This window comes from Lissotriton helveticus, chromosome 5_1 (assembly GCF_964261635.1).
Source record: "Lissotriton helveticus chromosome 5_1, aLisHel1.1, whole genome shotgun sequence".
In the NCBI taxonomy this organism is placed as follows: Eukaryota; Metazoa; Chordata; class Amphibia; order Caudata; family Salamandridae; genus Lissotriton; species Lissotriton helveticus.
Window position 1 is genome coordinate 1,188,934,285 of NC_136065.1, and position 25,545 is coordinate 1,188,959,829.

The following is a 25,545-nucleotide window of genomic DNA, read 5'->3' on the forward strand; positions in this document are numbered from 1 at the left end:
ACTGAGTGGTATTTTGAGTGTATGTTACGTTGAGTGCAGTGTAGTTATGTGGCCTGTAATTATGTGGCACTGAGTGGTATTTGGAGTGTATGTTGCATTGAGTGCAGTGTAGTTAGGCGGCCTGTAATTGTGTGACATTGAGTGGTATTTGGAGTGTATGTTGCAAAGAGTGCAGCTTAGTTATGTGGCCTGTAATTACTTGGCACTGAGTGGTATTTGGAGTGTATATTGCGTTGAGTACAGTGTAATAATGTGGCCTGTAATTATGTGGCACTGAGTGGTATTTGGAGTGTATGTTACGTTGAGTGCAGTGTAGGTATGTGGTCCATAATTATGTGGCACTGAGTGGTATTTGGAGTGTATGTTGCGAGAAGTGCAGTTTAGTTATGTGGCCTGCAATTATGTGGCACTGAGTGGTATTTTGAGTGTATGTCACGTTGAGTGCAGTGTAGTTATGTGGCCTGTAATTATGTGGCACTGAGTGGTATTTGGAGTGTATGTTGCGTTGAGTGCAGTGTAGTTATGTGGTCTGTAATTACGTGGCACTGAGTGGTATTTGGAGTGTATGTTGTGAGTAGTGCAGTTTAGTTATGTGGCATGTAATTATGTGGCACTGAGTGGTATTTGGAGTGTATATTGCGTTGAGTGCAGTGTAATAATGTGGCCTGTAATTATGTGGCACTGAGTGGTATTTGGAGTGTATGTTACGTTGAGTGCTGTGTAATTATGTGGCGTGTAATAATGTGGCACTGAGTGGTATTTGGATTGTATGTTGCATTGAGTGCAGTGTAGTAAGGTGGCCTGTAATTATGTGGCACTGAGTGGTATTTGGAGTGTATGTTGCGTTGAGTGCAGTGTAGTTATGTGGCCTGTAATTATGTGGCACTGAGTGGTATTTGGAGTGTATATTGCGTTGAGTGCAGTGTAATAATGTGGCCTGTAATTATGTGGAACTGAGTGGTATTTCGACTGTATGTTTTGTTCAGTGCAGTGTAGTTATATGGCCTGTAATTATGTGGCATGGAGTGGTATTTGGAGTGTATGTCGTGTTGAGTGCAGATATAGTTATGTGGCCTGTTATTATGTGGCACTGAGTGGTATTTGGAGTGTATGTCGCGTTGAGTGCAGTGTAGTTTTGTGGCCTGTAATTATGTGGCACTGAGTGGTATTTGGAGTGTATGTTACGTTGAGTGCAGTGTAGGTATGTGGTCCATAATTATGTGGCACTGAGTGGTATTTGGAGTGTATATTGCGTTGAGTGCAGTGTAATAATGTGGCCTGTAATTATGTGGCACTGGGTGGTATTTGGACTGTATGTTTTGTTCAGTGCAGTGTAGTTATATGACCTGTAATTATGTGGCATGGAGTGGTATTTGGAGTGTATGACGTGTTGAGTGCAGATATAGTTATGTGGCCTGTTATTATGTGGCACTGAGTGGTATTTGGAGTGTATGTCACATTGAGTGCAGTGTAGTTATGTGGCCTGTAATTATATGGCACTGAGTGGTGTTTGGAGTGTATGTTGTTTTGCGTGCAGTTTAGTTATGCGGCCTGTAATTATGTGGCACTGAGTGGTATTTGGAGTGTATATTGTGTTGAGTGCAGTGTAATAATGTGGCTTGTAATTATGTGGCACTGAGTGGTATTTGGAGTGTAGGTTACGTTGAATGCAGTGTAATTATGTAGCGTGTAATTATGTGGCACTGAGTGGTGTTTGGAGTGTATGTTGCGTTGAGTGCAGTTTAGTTATGTGGCCTGTAATTATGTGGCACTGAGTGGTATTTGGATTGTTTGTTGCATTGAGTGCAGTGTAAATATGTGGCACTGAGTGGTATTTGGACTGTATGTTACGTTGAGTGCAGTGTAATTATGTGGTGTGTAATAATGTGGCACTGAGTGGTATTTTGAGTGTATGTTGCATTGAGTGCAGTGTAGTTAGGTGGCCTGTAATTATGTGACACTGAGTGGTATTTGGAGTGTATGTTTTGTTGAGTGCAGTGTAGTTATGTGGCCGGTAATTATGTGGCACGGAGTGGTATTTGGAGTGTATGTCGTGTTGAGTGCAGTGCAGTTATGTGACCTGTTATTATGTGGCACTGCGTGGTATTTGGAGTGTATGTCGCGTTGAGTGCAGTTTAGTTATGTGGCCTGTAATTATGTGGCACTGAGTGGTATTTGGAGTGTATATTGCGTTGAGTGCAGTGTAATAATGTGGCTTGTAATTATCTGGCACTGAGTGGTATTTGGAGTATATGTTATGTGGAGTGCAGAGTAATTATGAGGCGTGTAATTATGTGGCACTGAGTGGTATTTGGAGTGTATGTTGCGAGGAGTGCAGTTTAGTTATGCGGCCTGTAATTATGTGGCACTGAGTGGTATTTGGAGTGTATATTGCGTACAGTGCAGTGTCATAATGTAGCCTGTAATGTCCTGTTGGGTGCAGTGTAACTATGTGGTCTGTAATTATGTGGCACTGAGTGGTATTTGGAGTGTATGTTGAGGTGAGTGCAGGGTAGTTATGTGGCCTGTAATTATGTGGCACTGAGTGGGATTCTGGAGTGTATGTTGTGTTGAGTGCAGTGTAGTTATGTGGCCTGTAAATATGTGGCACTGAGTTGTATTAGGAGTGTATGTTGTGTTGAGTGCAGTGTAGTTATGTGGCATGTAATTATGTGGCACTGAGTGTTTTTGGAGTGTATGTTGCATTGAGTGTAGTGTAGTTATGTGGCCTGTAATTATGTGACACTGAGTGGTATTTGTAGTGTATATTGCGTTGAGCGCAGTGTAATAATGTGGCCTGTAATTATGTGGCACTGAGTGGTATTTGGAGTGTATGTTACGTTGAGTGCAGTATAATTATGTGGCATGTAATAATGTGGCACTGAGTGGTATTAGAAGTGTATGTTGCATTGAGTGCAGTGTAGTTTGGTGGCATGTAATTATGTGGCACTGAGTGTTATTTGGAGTGTATGTTGCGTTGAGTGCAGTGTAGTTATGTGGCCTGTATTTATGTGGCACTGAGTGGTATTTGAAGTGTATGTTGCGAGGAGTGCAGTTGAGTTAAGTGGCCTGTAATTATGTGGCACTGAGTGGTATTTGGAGTGTATATTGCGTTGAGTGCAGTATATTAATGTGGCCTGTAATTATGTGGCACTGAGTGGTATTTGGACTGTATGTTACGTTGAGTGCAGTGTAATTATGTGGTGTGTAATAATGTGGCACTGAGTGGTATTTGGAGTGTATGTTGCATTGAGTGCAGTGTAGTTAGGTGGCCTGTAATTATGAGGCACTGAGTGGTATTTGGAATGTATGTTGTATTGAGTGCAGTGTAGTTATGTGGCCTGTAATTATGTGGCACTGAGTGGTATTTTGAGGGTATGTCACGTTGAGTGCAGTATATTAATGTGGCCTTTAATTATGTGGCACTGAGTGGTATTTGGACTGTATGTTACGTTGAGTGCAGTGTAATTATGTGGTGTGTAATAATGTGGCACTGAGTGGTATTTGGAGTGTAGGTTGCATTGAGTGGAGTGTAGTTAGGTGGCCTGTAATTATGTGGCACTGAGTGGTATTTGGAGTGTATGTTTTGTTGAGTGCAGTGTAGTTATGTGGCTGGTAATTATGTGGCACGGAGTGGTATTTGGAGTGTATGTCGTGTTGAGTGCAGTGTAGTTATGTGACCTGTGTTATGTGGCACAGCGTGGTATTTGGAGTGTATGTCGTGTTGAGTGCAGTTTAGTTATGTGGCCTGTAATTATGTGGCACTGAGTGGTATTTGGAGTGTATATTGCGTTGAGTGCAGTGTAATAATGTGGCTTGTAATTATCTGGTACTGAGTGGTATTTGGAGTATATGTTATGTTGAGTGCAGTGTAATTATGTGGCGTGTAATTATGTGGCACTGAGTGGTATTTGGAGTGTATGTTGCGAGGAGTGCAGTTTAGCTATTCGGCCTGTAATTATGTGGCACTGAGTGGTATTTGGAGTGTATATTGCGTTCAGTGCAGTGTCATAATGTAGCCTGTAATTATGTGGCACTGAGTGGTATTTGGACTGTATATTACATTGAGTGCAGTGTAATTATGTCATGTGTAATAATGTGGCACTGATTGGTATTTGGAGTGTATGTTGCATTGATTGCAGTGTAGTTTGGTGGCCTGTAATTATGTGGCACTGAGTGGTATTTGGAGTGTAAGTTGTGTTGAGTGCAGTGTAGTTGTGTGGCCTGTAATTATGTGGCACTGAGTGGTATTTTGAGTGTATGTCATGTTGAGTGCAGTGTAGTTATGTTGCCTGTAATTATGTGGCACTGAGTGGTATTTGGAGTGTATGTTGCATTGAGTGCAGTGTAGTTATGTGGCCTGTAATTATGTGGCACTGAGTGGTGTTTGGAGTGTATGTTGCGTTGAGTGCAGTTTAGTTATGTGGCCTGTAACTATGTGGCACTGAGTTGTATTTGGAGTGTATATTGCGTTGAGTGCAGTGTAATAATCTGGCTTGTATTTATGTGACACTGAGTGGTATTTGGAGTGTATGTTACGTTGAGCGCAGTGTAATTATGTGGCATGTATTTATGTGGCACTGAGTGGTATTTGGAGTCTATGTTGTGTTGAGTGCAGTGTAATTATGTGGCCTATAATTATGTGGCACTGAGTGGTATTGGGAGTGTTTGTTGCGTTGAGTGCAGTGTAATTATGTGGCCTATAATTATGTGGCACTGAGTGGCTTTTGGAGTGCATGTTGCGTTGAGTGCAGTGTAATTATGTGGTGTGTAATTATGTGGCACTGAGTGGTATTTGGAGTGCATGTTGCTTTGAGTGCAGTGTAATTATGTGACGTGTAATTATGTGACACTGAGTGGTATTTGAAGTGCATGTTGTGTTAAATGCGGTGTAATTATGTGGCGTGGAATTATGTAGCCCTGAGTGGTATTTGGAGTGCATGTTGCGTTGAGTGCAGTGTAATTATGTGGCGTATAATTATGTGGCACTGAGTGGTATTTTGAGTGCATGTTGCATTGAGTGCGGTGTAATTATGTGGCGTATAATTATGTGGCACTGAATAATATTTATATTATAATATTTTATATTATATTAATATATATATTAAAGACGGGACTAAACGTACATAATATCTGCCACAATCATGCTGACATACAAAAGGCACAAAATGAAAAAATAAAGAAAAGAAAAGAAAATAGTTATTTGTTCATAATTACTCAGGTTTGATAAACTCAGCTGAATAAAGTTTCAAAATGTAGGAAGTCACTGAAGTAGTGCACTTATCTGAAAGTGCCGTCTTGAGCCTCAAGTATTTCTCTGTAAGTTGATTTTGTCGATTGGCTGCAGTCACACAAGATTGAAAAACACCTTGTTTACCACCAGGATTAACGTCACTATCCAAGCCTCTCAACGGCTCAATTAGGCAAAAAATAAAAATGATGAACTGAACAACCCCAAAGGATATTTGCGAGTTGCACCCTTTCATGTGGGTGATATTACCAAGGTAATTCTGAAAGAAGAGTTTGTTTCCTCATGGCTTTTCAGCACAAGTCCATGTAGCAGGAAGGAAATGATCCTGCTTAGTTAGCAAACAACCAAATACCACCATGGGGTTTGGGCTCCCAACAGCAAGGCCAAGCCACTGACCAATAATAAACTGAACAACTGCCAATGCTGTTTCCTCTAGGTCTGTGCTAAACCATCATCTTGGAATTTAACACAACATGAGTTGAAGACTTATCATTTAGTCTGAATTAATCATTTTATTTTGCCTCATTTATCACAGACATTTCGTTTTTTTCTTTTTTGCAATTAAACGTTTTTACATCTTATATTACAGCAACACAACACAAAGGACATATTTGAGAAAAAATCATACATTGAGAAAGACCATTTACATAATTTAAAACCTTACATACACACCATCAATCATCCTTGTCAAACATTCATACATAACTTTCTCTCATCAACAGCACAAAAGGATTTATCTACAATTCATTTCTAATTTCGTATCATAGAAATTAACATAGCCATAGCAATTGATTAGACCTCAATTTGCAAACTTTTTCCAAATACAAGGACATTTTTCTATTTTAAATTCTTATGGCTTGAACAGAAAAAACCGGCCTACGCGTTTCGAACTCCTAATCAGTGGGGAGTTCTCATCAGGACCAGAATGCTGTGAAAAGAGCAAAAAAGGAAACAATTTTAAGCTTCTAGCTCCTAAAAACCATGTTGTTACTCTCCACAAAACCTAACCCCTGCCTCTTACCTCGCAAAAACCAAGTCTGTATTTGCAGCCTCAACGCTGAACACTGAAAAAGGCAGGTGCAAGAGCCTTCGTTACTCCTTGTGACAAACTCATATTCCAGTTCACCCAAATCTACTTTCATGCCAGATTGCATACTTACATCTCATTCAATTTTGTGCAATAGCACAATGGCGGCGTGATTTGGTTAGCCCTAAAAACCAAAACGCATGGTTTGTTTTTTAATAAACCAGTGACCAGATATCCAAGATTTATTTTTAAGATGTCCATTCTATGTGGACTTACTTCTAATGATGCCTTTCTCTGTTCTTCAATTAGAACAATGCCGGCGCTCGGGACAAACGTGTAAGCGATGCTTATCATGAAATTCAATACCGCTGTCGATGGACTAAATGAACTGTCTGAGATCTTCAAATTGATTTAAAAGCCATGATTAAAGAACTAACCAACATATGGAAAAAGATCCTGTGGAGAGATGCTCCAACTACACTGAGTTTACAACCTTTGACACCCTCCCACGCTGTCATAGTAAGTACTTGATAGATTCTAGCCAGCCTTTACCGATTCTAATTTCGCAGGCTTTCACTCCTGCCTGACACCAAGCTTACAACAATGGCATAATTTCTTAGTCGGGAAAGAACAAAGTTCTACAGCTAGGACAATTTTCCAGTATGACCACGTAACTTGAAAAACTACATTTCCCATGTAAAACAAAATTTCCCATGAATCCTCGTTTGTAGTCGACCAAGAAGGTACTCCCGTGTGGAACAATCACTTGTGAGTTTAATTTATCAAACAAACTATAGCATAAATATATTTGTGCTTGGAGATATAAAAATATAAAAACAAAAAACAAAATAAAGATACCGCCACGTTACTAATTCTTACAATCAATGACCGTATGATAGCTTCAAACTACATATCCCATGAGCCTCCTCTCAAGGAAGTGAGGCTGTTAAACCCTAGCAAATCAACATCCGGACTTGATCGCAAACGAACACAACGCCGTCCAGATTTGGTCCGAGCCCCGAGCGGAGCTCAGAGGTAAGGATCCCACCCTGCCTCTCCTTCTTTCAGAAGATCGAAGTTATCCACCAAACAAACTAACAGGTGGCGCTCATTTCCTTACAGGTTTGTCCCCAGGGCCGGCATTGCCACTCAGTGCCTCACCATGAACCCGTGCGCAGCCTGGGAGTGGCTGCACCTAAGTGCCACACAAGAATAGAAATGTTGCCCCCCCTACACACACAGGTGATGCAGCCTTACATGCCATGTGATGCAGTGTGGGACATGCTGGTGGTGTAGGTGTGGCCATGGCAATGAAATCTGTGTGTAAACTGTCTGCAAGTCACATCAATGTGATCCGACGCGGGCGCCTTGTATGCAGACGTGCCGTACATGCATGGACCGAATGGTGCGCACACTTTGTCCATTGACTGTACGATGCGTATGCATTACAGTCACCCGCATCGGATCACATTGATGACAATGGGCAATGCATGTGCATGGCTCGTTTCATGCATGAACGACGGGTATGCAATGTGACCCGACGCGGGTGACTTCTACAGTGACGCGTCGTGCTGTTCTGGTCCGAGACGTGCGCACATATACCCCATAGAATCGTATTGAGATGGATGCATTCGGTTTAAAAAATATGTGTCTTATAGTCAGTTGACCGAGCCAGGAGCACTCATTGGCAATATGCTGTCATGGAGACGGACGCAAATTCAAAAATCGTTTGAGTCGTGCACTGGAAATTCAGTTGGATGCGTACAACAATGTTGCAATCCTGCGGTGTCCTGAAGGTGAGAGTTTTGAACGATGCAGAAGACGTGTAGGAGTCTTACATTTCCATGGATTGGACAGATCATAGAACGCAACCGTGTCTGGCCTATCAGTAAAGGGCAATGTCACAGAATCTGCCTCGGCAGCACTGATTTAAGGCTGGCAGGTCCCCAGGGAGCTCACTTGCCAGCACTACATGCTACAGGACCACATTTCAGATTCCACTGCTGCTGTCTATGCTTCCTCTGGATCCTGCAATGGCACATACTCTGGAGAGGGCCCCAGCATCACAGAGGAGAAGAACCAGGCCCTGCTGGATGGGGTCCTCCCACAGTACAGCAAGCTGTATGGGAAACCAGGGGAGCAGGTGAGTGTGCGATCCACTGCCTATCACTTTCAGCAAGTTGTCTGACTAAAAGTAATAGAACTGTGCACAGCAGTGGAAGGCATATGCACTGAGTACTTTCTGCAAGAAGTTTATGTGGGTAGATGTGATGAATAGGTGTCCTGCTGCAGTACTGCAGTAGTGCGAGCCTTAAATTCCTAGCCAATGTTACCATGTCAGACCTGCAATATCATTGTGGTGTGGCTTCCTTTTTGCGACAACTGGTGTATTGAGGATTTTAGTGTCAGCAGGACATCTGAGTTGTGACAATGGGGATGATACCTGTGCAACATATATGGGTGTGGTCAGTAGAATGTGCACAATGCTGTATGCAACAGTGACTTTCACGCAACTGTGTGTCATTAGCAGCAGACTGTGAGGTGCTCATGTTCAGGTACTTATGTTTGCAGTCACTCATATGTCAGATTTTAGTGATGTAGGTTCATCATAGTCCAAGAACAGTGTGTGGCAGGAGACAGACTGGTGTACTTGTCAGCTGCAGAGTTTGGTATGGGCATGAGCTATGAATGTGACGCAGTGCAGACTGATGTTGTGCAGATGCATTGCCCCATGACATGTGACAGTGAAGAGTGACTTACCATACATGTCTGTGCCAGGGCATTGACTTGAGAAGAGGGATCCTGCATTGGAGTCAGAGATGCTCCATGCACCCCATTGTGTCATTAACTTTCAGGACGTAAGGACATCATTGTGTGTTGTGCTGCTAGGCATCACAAGATTATGAAATGTGAGTCTGGGCATGCATTCATCCAGTCACCTGTACTGAGCGATTGGCATGTGATGTGATATATCTTAATAGTAATTTACTTCTGCATGTTCATTTGCATGTCCAACAACTGTGTATGTGGTGCATGCGTGCACTTTGGGGCCAGCATGCCACAGACATATGCCATGGTTGATGTTCAGACTGGCTATTACGCTATGTACATCTGTGTGGGCATTTTGAGCAAATATCAGCAAAGGATGCCAGTGCATACCCTGCAATGTGCTGTATTGACAGTGTTGTGTGCATTCAGTGCAGGCGACTAATTTGGTCATTCTTTTCCTACTTATATGCAGATACATCCACAGGCACAGGAGACAGTGCCACAGAACTAGAGGAGCCGCAGAGCCAGCCTGGGACACAGACTGAGGAGTCGGAGGGACCCAGTGGCACAGAGGGTGAGAGGAGCCACACCGAGGAGTCCTCAGCACCATCCACCTCAGCTGAGGACCACAGCAGCTCAGAGGATGACTCCCTTGTGGGTGCGGGTGTCAGCAGCCAGCAAAGCACAGGTAGTGAGGCTGTTCCCGCCACCACCACCCTCCCCTTGGCTCCCATCCCAGAGATCCCTAGCAGCTCCCGTGTTCGGGAGCATGTCTCCTTCCTGCCAGGCACCACACCCCCTGTCCCTGTGTCCCCTGCCGCCCTGAGTGTGAAGTCTGTGGACCTGCTTTAACAGATCCATGTACACAAGACATCAATTGCCCTCCATGCACACACAAGTCTGTTGACACAACTAGTGTCGTGCATAGAGGGCATCTCATCGGGCATGTCTGCCCTACAGAGGACCAATCAGTCCATGGCCTCCTCCCTGACGGCAGCAGTATTCCTCCTCTAACAGTCCCTCACCCCTTCAGCCTCTGCCCAATCAACAACTCCTAGCACCCTACCTGTCCCCAGCACACACACACAGCACGGTCACCCAAACACACAGACACAGACAGCACACAATCACCCAAACAGAAGTCCAAACGTGTACGCAAGCAAAGCCAGGGGACTGATACCACGCACACAGGGGATGGGTCGCAAACACACACACAGGCATCCACAACCACTCCACAGTCCTCAGATTCCTCTCACTCCAAGAGCCCTTCCCTTGCCTCACATGCAACCCCATCTCCTAAGAAGCTCTTCCTGTGTGACCTAGACCTCTTCCGCTCAGATCCAGCAGATCCGAACTACAGGTGGAAGAAGAAGTTCCCACACACAGAGAATAGTGCCCCTCACACCCGGACACCCTCACCCAGGCGCAGGAAGACTGAGGCCGCCACCCACAAGTCACCCCATACCCGGAAGAGCAAGACCCCACCCACCAGCTCCACTGCACACAGCCATGGCCCGTGGAGAGAGTTTCGGTGGGGCGGCGGAGGGGCAGGGTGGAGGGGTGCTAAAAACTGGAGTATGGATAATTGGAGGTAAGTAAACAATTTAATTAATAAAATGAATATCGTAGCGCACCCTGCATCGCATTTTGCGATGCAGGGGGCGCTACGAAATTCTATGCTGATGATGTAGTTCTGGTGGCCCGCACACCCATAAGCTTCCAGAAACTGCTTGGTTCTTTTACTGAGTTTATGGAGGGACAGGGTCTTAAAATAAACCAGTCTAAATCCTATACAAAGACATGTGGACCCTCAAACATGAAATCCAGATTTTTTAGCATGGGGGGACCAAGCCGAGTAAGGCCAAAGTTTTTCATTTTCTGGGGATCACCTTTAGTTCTAACTGAAGCTGGAAGGTACATATTCGAATGAAAACCCAAGAAGAAATATAGAATCCATTTTCCGTTTTTCAAGGATATGATTACTTTATTTAAAACAAAATGCATCTCAGCTGCTATTTATGAGACAGTAATATGGGTGTATTGAAAACAGCTTCATACAGAGGCTGCTGGCAGTCCCACAAAATGTAGCACATTTCTGTCATGAAGAAGTGGGCCTTTCATTTTTAGACGACCAAATAAAATTGGTGCCACTTTTGCTTTGGTTGAAATGGTGGCTAAATCCTGAGGAAGGTTTGATAAGACAGTATATATCTGATTGTTTGTATCTCCGAAACATGTCCAAGATACCATGGCTTACAAATATAAAAACATTATTTGATAATTTGGGCCTCCGGGAAATGTTCACTGAATCATCATTAACTAACAGCCATGCAAAAGACACAGTGAACTTGCGCTTTCAGGAATTTTATGTTAACAAAAGATTATTATTATTTTTTTTTAAGTTCAAAAGAAGTTTATTAAAATGAATACAAGGTAGTAGTTCAAAATGGGAACACAATATTGCGGGGAGAAACAAAAAGGAAAGGGGAAGCAAATGATGATTCTTGGAGGAGAAAGAAGAGAAAAAAAAAAGAAAAATGTAATACAATAGTAATAATTCAGAACACAATGGATTAATCATGGGTATCAATAGTGAAAAAGTAGAAATTATAAAACAGGAACAATAGAAACAAATGCAATTAGAGTTGTGCATCAAAACAGATTAGCAAAACATAAGGGAATGAAAAGGGTGTCAAGGAGGTTTAGTAACCTCCTGCTGATCAGGTCGTGGGCGGAAAGAACGGGTTGTACAGTTATCTAAATATAACGTGATGGGAAGCCAAAGCTCAGCACGTTTAGCTGCCAACTGTGCAGGAAAAACAAAAGCAGTATCAAGTCTGTGGTTGTGGCAAACATTATACCACCAAGCTTTGAAGGTAATGCTGGACGCAGATTTCCAGTTGACAGTAAGTTGTTGAAAAGCAACTGCTAACAATAAATCAACAATACGAACATTTAGATCTATCTGATCCCAGCAAGGGGAGAGGCTTCCTAAAAAGATACGTTCATGTGAGAATGGAATGCTGGTGGAGAAGATAACATTAATTTGAGCCCAAACCTGTAACCAAAAGGCATGTACTTTTTTGCAAAGAAACAACATATGAAACAAAGTGGCGTTAGGGGAGGAGCATGACCAACATGTGTCTGGTGTAGCAGGGAATCGTTTGTGGAGGGTAGAAGGAGTATGTAGTAAACGATTGTAAATAAAGAATATGGTTTGCGTCAGAGAGGCAGATCTGGAGGTTTTACGAATCTTCGTCCAGATCTTATCCCAAAGCGAGGTTGGCCAGAATAAGGAAAGATCACTTTCCCAGTGCTCCTCCACTGTACTTTTGAGTCTGGGATGATTGTGTGTGTGAAGGCATTTGTAGAGGACCGAGGCTTTGGGGAGAGTAAGTAAAGTGGAATGAAGTTGGGCAGTGGGGTTGGGGGAAGATGAGTGTGAGGTGGGGAGTGTATTATAGATTTCCATAACTGATGTTCTGAGGAGGAGGTATTGGGGAGCAGAAGAAAGGGGTAAGCCAAAAGTGGAACGGAGAATGTGATAAGGCAAGAAAGCAGATTGTGAAAACAATTGTGAGATCCAAAGCAAACCCTTGGCCCTCCAGGATTTCCAGAAAATGGGTTTGCCACGAATGAGGAGGTATTTATTATGCCAGATGGTGGATGAAAGGAAATCAGCAAGGCAGACAGGAGGAGGAGGGTGAGAGGATAGGAGAAGTTTGAGAGTGAATTTATGTATGGGAGTGAAGAGTGAGGAGGGTTTGCGTGAAAAAGAGATACATTCAGCAAAAGAGAAAGGTGAGAGAAAAAGGCGTTCCACTTTGGTCCACAATGGACAAGGGGAATCAGGATCTTGTAACCAAAAGGAGGATTGACGCAACAAGAAAGCTCTATGATATGCCAGGAAATTCGGAAAATTGACACCACCTTCAGAAGCCGGACGAGTAAGTCTAGCAAGAGACATTCTGGGTTTACTCTTGTGCCATAAAAAGGATGATAGAACTGAGTTTTTTTTTTTTATGAACTTAGCCGGAATGGCTATGGGTATATTGGAGAGAGTATAGAGAACAACAGGGGATAACATCATTTTGATAGTGTCCAAACGACCCCACCAGGATAGATAAAGAGGGTGCCACTTAGCCGTGAGGTCAGATAATTTCTGGATGTATTTGGTTAGGCATAGGGAAACAGTGTCAGGGATGGAGGGGGTAATATGCAATCCCAAATATTTGATATGGGAAGAGCTCCATGCGAAATTGGAGGCAGTAAAGTCAGTCTTAAAGGTGAACTTCGTTAGTGGCAAAATCTCACATTTATCATGATTTAATTTATAACCCGAAATGGAGGAATAATGTTGTACTTCTGCTAGAAAAGCGGGAATAGAAACAGTGGGATTAGAGATGAAAAGTAAAATGTCATCTGCATAGGCAGCAAGCTTGATGGAAAGATCTTTTGTCTGAAATCCGTGGATATTTGGATTTTGGCGTAGTTTAGACAGAAAGGGTTCTAGGGCCAGGTTAAATAAAAAAGGTGAAAGAGGGCATCCTTGACGGACACCTCTACCAAGATTAAAATAGGAAGATGTTTGGCCATTGGCAAAAACTGCAGCGCGTGGACGGGAGTATAATAAGGAGATTAAGGAGAGAAATGTAGGGCCAAATCCGAACCATTTAAGAGTATGGAAAAGGTAAGGCCATTCCACCCTATCAAACGCCTTTTCAGCGTCTAAGGCAATTGCTGCGAGAGGGTGTTGAAGACGTGAGGATTTTGATAAAATATTAAATAAGAGTCTTGTGTTGTCAGTTATGGAACGTCCTTTAACAAAGCCTGACTGTTCATCTCCTAAAAGGTCAGGGAGGATGTGATCTAACCTAATCGCCAGTGATTTAGCAAAAATTTTGTAGTCTATATTGACTAGGGAGATAGGCCTGTAGTTTTTACAATACTGGATGTCTCTCCCAGGCTTAGGAATTAAACAAATATGAGCATCTGAGAAAGTACCGGAGGAAGAACCAATTTCAGCAAAGGAGTGGAGGAGAGAATGGAGTTTTGGGATAAGTAATTTTGAAAAGTGAAGGTAGAACTCAACAGTAAAACCGTCTGGGCCAGGGGCCTTGTTGAGTTTTAAACGTTGGAGGGCAGTAAGCAATTCTGTTTGGGAAATATCGGATTCTAAGGAAGAGAGATCAAGAGGAAAAGAGGGGGGGGGTTGAATAGTAGAGAAAAAATGAGCAAGAGATTGAGGAGAAGAAGAGGTGTCTGAAGTGTATAAGGTCTCATAGAAATGGGAGAAAGTGTTAAGAATGTCAGCATCCTTGTGTTGGAGATGTGCTTCAGTGTCATAGATCGACTCAATGTTCACTTTGTTGTGTTTGACCTTCAAGTAATTAGCAAGAATTTTGCCAGCTTTGTTCTTACCAACATAGAATTTAGCACTGGATTTAAGCAAATAGAGAGAAGCATCTTCAGTAGATTTTTCATTAAATTTGATTTTGGCAGCGACAAGAGACGTCAAACTATCTGAGGAATGGGAGGTAAAGTAGGCGTGTTCCAATCTTTTAATGTCACGAAGGAGGTTTTTGGTAAAACTGCGGGCAGCTTTACGTTTGGTAGCGACAAAATTAATGATGAAATCACATGCAGCTGCTTTGAAGGTGTCCCAGAGGGTATGTGTAATAAATACAGATGAAGCTGTCGATTCAGGTAATTGAGTTTATTCTAATTCATAGGTAACTCCACCCGTCAAGGACGTCTGGTCTCCGTGAAGCCGGCGGTTACAATGGCTAACGGAAAGACTCAGCCGTCCCTGCGCGAGTGAAGTAATTCATAAGACAACAGGGTATCCACGGCCGTGGCGCGTGTATACTTATTCTTAAAGGAAAACACTCTATACTCAGGCTTTGGCTCGTGAGATGGATGGTGATCGAAGCCCCGAGCCAAACCCACGAGAAGACGGCAATGTGAGCGGAGCCCGCCATTACACCACCTTCCCCCTTATAACAGCCAATAAAATCAAAATAGAAAACTTATGAAAAATACTAGACCTAAACACAGAAAACACAACTATTTAAAATTTAATGAATTCGTTATATCTCTCAGGTGTCCTGATGTGTCTGCCAAAAGAAGAAACTTTTGTGAGAGTAGGAATGTCTTGGTTAACAACGGTGTTTGGAGGAGCAACGGTGTTTGGGGAATTCAGAGAATCCTCCCCTGAAGACTGTTCCGAAGATTGAAGGGTTTGTGATAGGGAATGGTCAGGAACACCAGAACCAGAAGGAACATTCATCCAAAAACTCCAATCTAAATTACTGGAGTTACCATTATGCTTCCTTCCTTTGATAATCTCTGCTTGATGATCAGAGACTTTTACAAGTTGACGTTTGTTCCACCAACCCTTTTTTCCCAGAAAGGCTGCTCCCTTGCTCACTTTGATTACCTGGGTGGGTGCAAAAATTTTTGAGCGTCCTTTAATTATTCTAGTTGGGTTCTTGATTAGGACCCAATCACCAACCAGTAGGTCCACCGATTTACCATCTGAAGTACCATCAAACTGTAATTTCATTTGGCTCTGTTTTTCTAGAACAGATTTCCTAATAGAATCTAAATCTACAGTGGAGTTCTGATGTAACCAGGAAGGGAATAGCACAGAACGATTCTCTCTACCTCTCAGTAAGGAAAATGGGGAGACCCCAGTCACGCAATGAGGGGAGGTATTATAGTGCCAAATTTTTTGTTTTACAAATTCGACCACATTATAATCACAAGAAATCGCCGTCTGAACACCCTCTTTGATCACTTTATCCCACCCTCGTCGCCAAAATATGTAATAAATACAGATGAAGCTGTCGATTCAGGTAATTGAGTTTATTCTAATTCATAGGTAACTCCACCCGTCAAGGACGTCTGGTCTCCGTGAAGCCGGCGGTTACAATGGCTAACGGAAAGACTCAGCCGTCCCTGCGCGAGTGAAGTAATTCATAAGACAACAGGGTATCCACGGCCGTGGCGCGTGTATACTTATTCTTAAAGGAAAACACTCTATACTCAGGCTTTGGCTCGTGAGATGGATGGTGATCGAAGCCCCGAGCCAAACCCACGAGAAGACGGCAATGTGAGCGGAGCCCGCCATTACAGTATGCCGGGACACGGGTGGGATATCATTGAAAAGAAAAAATTCATCAAAAAAAGTAGAGAAAGAAGTGGAAAATTTGGGATCCAAAAGGAGGGCATTATTAAAACGCCACCGTTTAGGACCATCAGTTTTGGGTAAAACCTCAAGACAGACCACCACAGGGGCATGATCAGAAAGCAGAATTGGGCCAATTTCTGCCGCCTGAAGCGTTTGAGAGAGTGCATGGGAAACAAAAACATAATCGAGACGTGATTGGGAGCGATGATGAGGGGAATAAAAGGTAAACTCTTGTAGGGTCGGGTTACATAGACGCCACGAGTCAACGAGTTTGTGTTGCAAGATGGCTTGAGTAAAGAGTTTGTGTGATTTTGTAGGAATATAGGAGGCATCAGATTTCCTGTCCAGAAAGGGATCAAGAGGGTGATTACAATCCCCTGCAAGAATAAAATTATCATCCATGAATTGGGTTATACGGGGAGAGAGTTCAGCCCAAAAAAGGGGTTCACCATTTGTGGGACCGTAAACATTAAGGAGGGAGATTGGAACACCTCTAAGTGATAGTTTGACATGACTCCATCTGCCGTTAGCATCCGAGGCTTGAGAAATGAGTGTAAGAGGGAGCGATTTACGACATAAAATAGCAACACCATTACGTTTGCCATCACCCTGTGAGTAAAAGACATCACCCACCCAACCTCTTTTAAGTTTCTCAGATTCCGTGGCTGTAAGGTGAGTTTCTTGAAGAAATGCGATGTCAATATTTAATTTAGCCAGGTGAGATAAAATGCGCTGTCTCTTAACTGGAGAATTAATGCCCTTAACATTCCAGGAAACAATATTTAAAGACATAAGTTACAAATTAAAGCAATAGCATTGTGCATGAAAAATTCCAATATAGAAAACGGAAAGAAGAAGAAAGCAGAGAGAGAGAAGAGAATAATACAAAGGTGAAGGAGAGAAAGAAAAGCGGAGTGAAGAAGAAAGAAGCAATACGTAAGGAAGAGAAATACAAGAGGGAGGAGGAAACCCAAGATTAAAAGGTAGGTAGTAAAGAAAGGAAAAGCAATGTAAAGAAGTGAATGGAAGAGTGGAAAGTAAAAATGCATGGCACAGAGGAGAGAAGAGATATAACCTGAGGAAGAAAAATCATCATCATTATGCATGAGCGGAAAATAATTAGTCGGGGAAGGGGAAGGGAACAGGATCGAAAACGAAAAACAAAAGAGATACATAAAACATGGGATAAACATACCTACAAAAGAGAAATACGAGAAGGAGTTGAGGGGAGGAAGGGGCCAGGTAGGTAAGGCAACACAACTGAGGTCGGCCAGGCACAGAACCGGGAAGACGTCATCAAACAACGAAGGGTTCCTGTGGAGACAAATGCGGGGGAAAGAAGAAGGTGTTACACAAGACAGCAACTATACAAGAACTATGAAATATAACATGTGAGAAAACATCACGAGACAAAAACATTCAAAAACAAGTAAGTAAATCCAAAAAAGGAAGTAACCATCATAACGGAACTTGAAACTAACATCGAAGCTGATGAACGGAAACAATGATCAGCCAGAGGTATGAAGCTTACAACAACAGTACAAGATGAAAACAATAGAATCATGGAAAACAAGCAAGAAACAAGGATCAGCAAGAAATAAATATGAAAAATCAGCCAGGGGAGGAGGACGAAGGACCAGAGGCATCCATAGCAGAGGCGTGGTGCGCGTTGATGAAGCTCTGGAGTCTCACTGGATCTTCATAGGTGGTGGTTTTGTTGTTATAAGGAACTTTGAACAAACAAGGATGGTATAGGCCATATCGAGCACCCATAGAGCGAAGGGCCGCTCTCATGCTTAAGAAGGCTTTCCTGCGATTGGCAGTTGCTTTGGCATAGTCCTGGGCGAAGAACAGCGGAGAATCAGACCAAGTCAGTTTAGGAAGAGCCTTGGCAGCTGCAAGAACTTTCAGAAGATCAGTGTACTCCAAGAAATAAAGAATTACACCCCGGGGTTTTTGTGACATGGAGAGTGATGAAGGTAGGCGACCCAAACGATGTGCGCGTTGGATGTTAAGAGAAGTGTCTTCTGGTAAGGGCAGCAATTTGGGGAGGAAGGATTTGAAGAAAGCAAGCGGATCAGACCCTTCAAGACCCTCCGCAAGGCCATAAATACGAAGATTATTGCGTCTTCCTCTGTTTTCTAACTCCTCCACCTGCTTCTGAAGAGCGCCTACCTGCGAAGACAAATGTGTGACTGTGGTTTGAGATTCTTGAAGGGAGGCGACGGATTGTTCCACCGAAGAAACTCTTGTTTCAATTTGGGACCAATTGTCAGTTAGAACCTGAAGTTTGGCATTAGTCTCCTCCATGAAAGGGCGCAGTGTCCCAATTTCCTCGAGGAAGGGACGAAATGATCTGATTTCCTCCAATAATAGCTCCATAGAAACTGGAGATGATGACTTGGGTGGCGAAAGCGGATGTTTCTTTAGCCGTTTAACAGTTGTTTTCCCTGAGGATGGCTGAGATGACGACTCCATGGCTGTCTCGGAACCTGAAGATGCAAGGGAGTCTTCTAATTGGGAAAGAGCTGAAAACACTTTGGAGTTCTTTACAAAAGCCACCTTCGTAGACGATTTGGAGGAAAAGCGAGACATATGCTTTTGTCGTCCCATACAGGGAGGCTGAGAAACGTGCAGGAATTGCAATGTAATATCAAAAGGCTAAAGAAACAGTGTAGAGAAGGTATAACAGCATGTAGTTCAGTTCAGTTATGACGTGACAAGCAGTAGTAACATGAAGAAAAAGTCGAAGCTGGATAATCCAACATAAACATTGGGAAGAGAAATCATCCAAGACAACGTTGCCAGGATAGACAATGCCTATTGAAGAAGCATAACAGCATAGTCAATTATGGAATTAGTAGAAAAGCAGCCAGCTGAAGTAGGGAGGACATTGTGACAAAATCGCCTGTAGAAAGAGAATAGCCAGGAAGGAATTCTCAGCAGCATTAAACATGTCACAAAGAAACTGTATTGTTCGTTGAGGCAGTAAGTAATCTACAGCCTCCACTCGCTATTTAAAACATTAATGTAAATCAATGAGGACCTTCCAAGAAGTGGCTGAGGATGACTGCATGGTGGGAAGGAAACTCATGAAGCGCAAAGAAAGCGTAGCCGGCACTGCAGCATAGAGGCAGATGTACTTCGGGATGCTTAAAATGGCGGTCGCTTCATGATAAGGGCAAATAGGCTGAATTGCGCATTATCGTTAAGTCATTAAAGCAGGCTGCAGCTGTGTGGGATTCACAGGAATCAATCCAGGGTTGCACCGAAATGCGGGTGAAAAAGGAAGAGACCTGCGCACTCGCCTGTGCGAGAGAGACGCTCCGTGTCGGGTCCCACAAGATGGCGGCCGCGAGCACCGGAGCGCCTCAGAAATGCAGCAGCGGAGAACTCCGTCGTCCGCTCAAACAGGAACTTCCCGAACGTCACACAGCATGGCGCAGACCTTCCGACGGTAGGAGCGGACCTCCAAACCAGGAACAGAGGATGATATGTGGTAAGTCCCCCGGTGCTGCGTCGGAGCCTCACTCAGGCGCCGCCATCACCCACGGCGCCAAGCCACGCCCCCCGTTAACAAAAGATTATGTAAGATGTTCAATATGAAGACTGTGAAAGCTTGTATCCTCATTGTGACAGTTAAAAGCCTTGAACCATACTTGTGCTGGATTGAAAACTCCTTTTAATAATTTGCTTTTAACCCTTTTTAGACTTAATCCTTTACATTTTATATTGGCCTTCCTCATTCAATGTACCTGGTACCTCAAGTCGCTACGATGTCATTGAAATTATGTATCCAAACAATGCACATTTCACTTTATCCTTTTTTGTTCCCTGTATTTAAGCCCAGGATCTGTTTTCCTAAAACTTTTACTGCTGGTTTTAAAAATTATTGGCCGCTATGAAATGTTTACAAAGGCTACCCTCTTTCGAGATATGTACTGGAATATTTAATTTTATTAAGGGTGCCTTGAAAATAGGAAACCGTAATGAACAGCAAGCTTGTAAAACAGATCCTTTTAGCTTTATTCACCAGTTTCTATTGCTTTGTTTTTTAAGATTTTAATGAGATGTAGTTTTTAAATATTTTGACATTTTATTGGATTTGTCCTATGTATGCAAGTATTTTATAAATGTAAACGTTCATGACAATTTTAAGTGTTGAATAAAGATTTGATTTGGATTGGATTGAGAAGTAGGGATGATGGATGAGAAGTATTGACAAGAAGCAGGGATGAAAAGTAGGGACGATGGAAGAAAAGAAGGAATGATGGATAGAAAGTGGGGATGAGGAGTGAGTAATGAGGATGTCCTAAAATGGATGCTGTGTGTGTTCTACACACCATGTGCGCCAACTTCTGCACACGTCCAAAATCTCTCTCAGACTACTGAACTAGAGTAATGGTGTGCTTCCTTTTCAGCTTATTTTGTGATCAATAAATAATTTGGTTATGAATACCAGCATTGCACGCTTGCATGTAAATAGGGTGTCATATTTAAAAAAGATTTGCTGCATGCCTGGCCGCACATTGACATCGTTGTCTTTTTGGTGGTGGAGATTTGCCCACAAAGACAGCAGCAGTTATCAAAGCCTAGGATGGACTAAATTTACGGTTACTGATTATTTCCCAGCTAATTATTTTTTTAAGTGGTAGTAAATATGGTGTTCCAAGGCTTCCCTTCCCACTTCTTCTTAAGGTAAGGGGAAAGAGTTAGCAGGAAGAGCGACACTTCTATCTATTTCTTGCTTTTTAGCCAACTTCCTCATAGTCAAGGTCCTACAGATAAACTGCAATCCCCCAGAAGGCAAAGTTGCTGTTGGCTAAAAAGCCAGTACCAGCTGATAGCTCCACCCATTAAGGTGACTTGCCGGCTATGCAGGATAGCAGTTCATCTGCATTGTCATGACCTAACTCTGCTTCACGAGCAGCCAATATTGATTTTCAACTTCCTGCAGTGCAAGTGGGTTGTACAAGTTCTGACAAATCCTTAGATCCTTATATGAGGGCAACATTCATTTAACAGGAGACACAGTTTTCCAATTCCAAAAGATTAGCTAAAAGGTCGGGGGAACACCATTCAATCTTTGTGCAAAATTCAAGTCGTGTACTCCCTTTGTACGAATATGTCCGTGTTTGGGAGGGGCAGAAGAGGCTGCATATAAACACATGATTTAGCTGCCTAGTGGATGTGTCTTTTGTGATTGAAACTTTTGATCGTCTGTCTTTACACTTTGTAATGCAGGACTTGTTGTTCCCGCTGCTTTATTGTGTGTGATAACATTCCTCCTATTAGCATCACTAAAGAGAAACATGTTTCTAAGGCTGTACTGTACATTACACCTTTTCTGCTGCAGCTGTTCCCCACCAATCGCCAGAGACGTTATAAGGCATGGGCAAAGTGAGCTCTGGCCCAGGGCCCCACCTTTAAGAGGCCTTCCTTACAAAGCCATCTATTCTGCAGAGTCTTGCCCTAATGACCTTGCATAATTCTTTAAATAGTGTGTTTTAAATACTGTTTTCCTTTAATTTATTTTTAATGTGGGTAAATAAATGTAAAGCGCACAGCTACCTCAAGCAGAAGTGTCCCGGCGCTGTCCATATACCGCTATGGAACCCTTCCTGGCTTTTCCCTGTGAAATGTCCACTCCTGGGCACCCCCAAGGTGAAGCCAGGCATTCAGCACTGTTGGGGCCGTTATGGAGATTAAGCAAGCTATTGCCCAGAGTTGCAGAGTGGGACCCATGATTAGAATAGGCACTGAGGTGAGAATTATCAGGTTCGAGGAAATTGAGCCCAAGACCCGCCAAGGCAGGTATTGAACCCAGGCCAGACCTCTGCATCAGGGTCTGCCGCTCTAACCGTTGAGCCACACTTCTCCACAATGTGTGTGAGAGTCTCTTACAGGCATTTTGCAGAGAAATGTATTTATGTTTCATGCAAAATCTATAAAAAATGTTCTTATAGATCAAAACAGGACGTCACATATGAGAAATGGGTGACACAGAGATTATTTGAGGTAATATAAATTAGCTGCTGCTGCTGTGTTACAATATTGAAAACACAGGTCACTTTCCCTGAATATTAGATGTAAACACATTTAGAATTTGGACTATTGTGCCTGGCCACTGTCAGTGACCTGGCCAAAGAGGACAAAAAAGAAATGAAATTGGATCATAAATTCAAGATGTTTCCAGCAGGGGCCTCCAAAATACGTATGGCCCCGGGCCCCCAAAATCCTTAAGATGTCCCTGCCAATCGCTCATGTAAATGGTATGAACCATGTGTCAAACTTATGTTGACTGGGCCATCTATTCATATCATGTGTAAATAACACCGTTTGTCGTTGGGATCTCCCGAAGATTAAACATCTGACTACGTTAGTGGATTTCATTAGGAGAAGTATTTTTTAAATACCTTACAAGCACTAGAATAATTAGCAAACAAATTTACATCTAGAAAACTTTAAATGAGCAATAAGACATGCAAATAATGCATGCATGTTAAAATAGAAATCCGTAGTTTATTATTTTAGTGTAGCTCGATTTAAAGTCTTTATGTCATATCAAAACTGTAGTCTGTTTTGTTTTCAAGTTAAGTTGAATAGGAAAAATGCTGGATCAGAACAAGCAAAATAGAATGCATTTTTCCCATTAGACCTAAAATGGAAGACTGTATTTACTCATGAACATGATTTTTTTCTCCAGATAATTTCTGGTGATTAATCTCCCAGTAATGTTTTAGCCTGCTTTGCTGAATAACAAATTTTCCGTGTCGGCTTCTCAGGATCCTAGACGTGAAGTCCTGAAAGTGCTGCGCTTCCTGGAGCGTGAAGTCTCAGATGAAGTTCTGGAGAAGATTTTGCACCACACATCCTTCCAAGAGATGAAGAGCAACCCCATGGCAAACTATGAGGCCATACCGGACGCGCTCATGGACCACAATGTGTCTCCTTTCATGAGAAAAGGTAAGACGATTCAAAACCTAACCTCAAAGCAGCAGGACAAAATAGATGGAGAACACATGGTACACAAAATAGATTTCTTCCGTTTGACTTTCTAGTTCTTTAAATAGTGTGTTTTAAATACTGTTTTCCTTTAATTTATTTTTAATGTGGGTAAATAAATGTAAAGCGCACAGCTACCTCAAGCAGAAGTGTCCCGGCGCTGTCCATATACCGCTATGGAACCCTTCCTGGCTTTTCCCTGTGAAATGTCCACTCCTGGGCACCCCCAAGGTGAAGCCAGGCATTCAGCACTGTTGGGGCCGTTATGGAGATTAAGCAAGCTATTGCCCAGAGTTGCAGAGTGGGACCCATGATTAGAATAGGCACTGAGGTGAGAATTATCAGGTTCGAGGAAATTGAGCCCAAGACCCGCCAAGGCAGGTATTGAACCCAGGCCAGACCTCTGCATCAGGGTCTGCCGCTCTAACCGTTGAGCCACACTTCTCCACAATGTGTGTGAGAGTCTCTTACAGGCATTTTGCAGAGAAATGTATTTATGTTTCATGCAAAATCTATAAAAAATGTTCTTATAGATCAAAACAGGACGTCACATATGAGAAATGGGTGACACAGAGATTATTTGAGGTAATATAAATTAGCTGCTGCTGCTGTGTTACAATATTGAAAACACAGGTCACTTTCCCTGAATATTAGATGTAAACACATTTAGAATTTGGACTATTGTGCCTGGCCACTGTCAGTGACCTGGCCAAAGAGGACAAAAAAGAAATGAAATTGGATCATAAATTCAAGATGTTTCCAGCAGGGGCCTCCAAAATACGTATGGCCCCGGGCCCCCAAAATCCTTAAGATGTCCCTGCCAATCGCTCATGTAAATGGTATGAACCATGTGTCAAACTTATGTTGACTGGGCCATCTATTCATATCATGTGTAAATAACACCGTTTGTCGTTGGGATCTCCCGAAGATTAAACATCTGACTACGTTAGTGGATTTCATTAGGAGAAGTATTTTTTAAATACCTTACAAGCACTAGAATAATTAGCAAACAAATTTACATCTAGAAAACTTTAAATGAGCAATAAGACATGCAAATAATGCATGCATGTTAAAATAGAAATCCGTAGTTTATTATTTTAGTGTAGCTCGATTTAAAGTCTTTATGTCATATCAAAACTGTAGTCTGTTTTGTTTTCAAGTTAAGTTGAATAGGAAAAATGCTGGATCAGAACAAGCAAAATAGAATGCATTTTTCCCATTAGACCTAAAATGGAAGACTGTATTTACTCATGAACATGATTTTTTTCTCCAGATAATTTCTGGTGATTAATCTCCCAGTAATGTTTTAGCCTGCTTTGCTGAATAACAAATTTTCCGTGTCGGCTTCTCAGGATCCTAGACGTGAAGTCCTGAAAGTGCTGCGCTTCCTGGAGCGTGAAGTCTCAGATGAAGTTCTGGAGAAGATTTTGCACCACACATCCTTCCAAGAGATGAAGAGCAACCCCATGGCAAACTATGAGGCCATACCGGACGCGCTCATGGACCACAATGTGTCTCCTTTCATGAGAAAAGGTAAGACGATTCAAAACCTAACCTCAAAGCAGCAGGACAAAATAGATGGAGAACACATGGTACACAAAATAGATTTCTTCCGTTTGACTTTCTAGTCTCTGTGGCTATGATTCTTTTTCCTTGGTGCTACTAAACAATCGGAAAATGAATCCTCAGGAGAAGAGTCATTTAGCGCTTCTATTGCCTGCCAGTTAAGTCATTACTACCCAAATAGCAGAGATCTTTTAGGGTCCAAATATATGTTTCGCTAAAGCCTTGCATTGTTATATTTGCACCCAGATGTGCTTGCCCACGGTTATCAGTAATTCTGGGATATGGGCATACTGGGCCATTCTGATCGAAATGCTGAATAACAAGTGTTTCTGAGCTTATTCTCACCTGTTTTTGCTCATTTCTGCCCATGCCACCTGTTTCTAGCAAGTTGATAAGTCTATGAAAAAAATGGGATTTGTGATTTCTCCGAAACATAGTATTTCCCAATTCAGCCCATAACTCCTTTTAATTGAACTATCTGGAACACAGAAAGAGGTTATATGTCAGAATATCATTTCATGATGTTAATATTGTGTCCTAAAAATATATTTTTTAAATATAGCTCCATTGGAGATAGCTAATATTAGAAAATCTAAACTCGAGATGATATTTCTGCAAAATATATTTATTATGCAATACTTGCATCAAGCAATATTCTAGTAGCGTACCCAGAAGAAAGGCCAAAAAGTGGTTATTCTATTGAACCTCCATTGTCCTAGAATAACATATGAGTAT

At 42.4% G+C, this 25,545-nt stretch overlaps 1 protein-coding gene across 1 annotated transcript in view; it reads left to right on the forward strand.

Annotated features, from left to right (window-relative positions):
* LOC144755208 (sulfotransferase 1 family member D1-like) overlaps window positions 1-25,545 on the forward strand; it is a 302,794-nt gene that overhangs the window by 276,388 nt on the left and 861 nt on the right. The window contains exon 7 of the mRNA XM_078643899.1: window positions 23,025-23,205. Coding sequence (XP_078500025.1) covers window positions 23,025-23,205 — 181 coding nt within the window. The remainder of the gene's footprint in view (window positions 1-23,024; window positions 23,206-25,545) is intronic.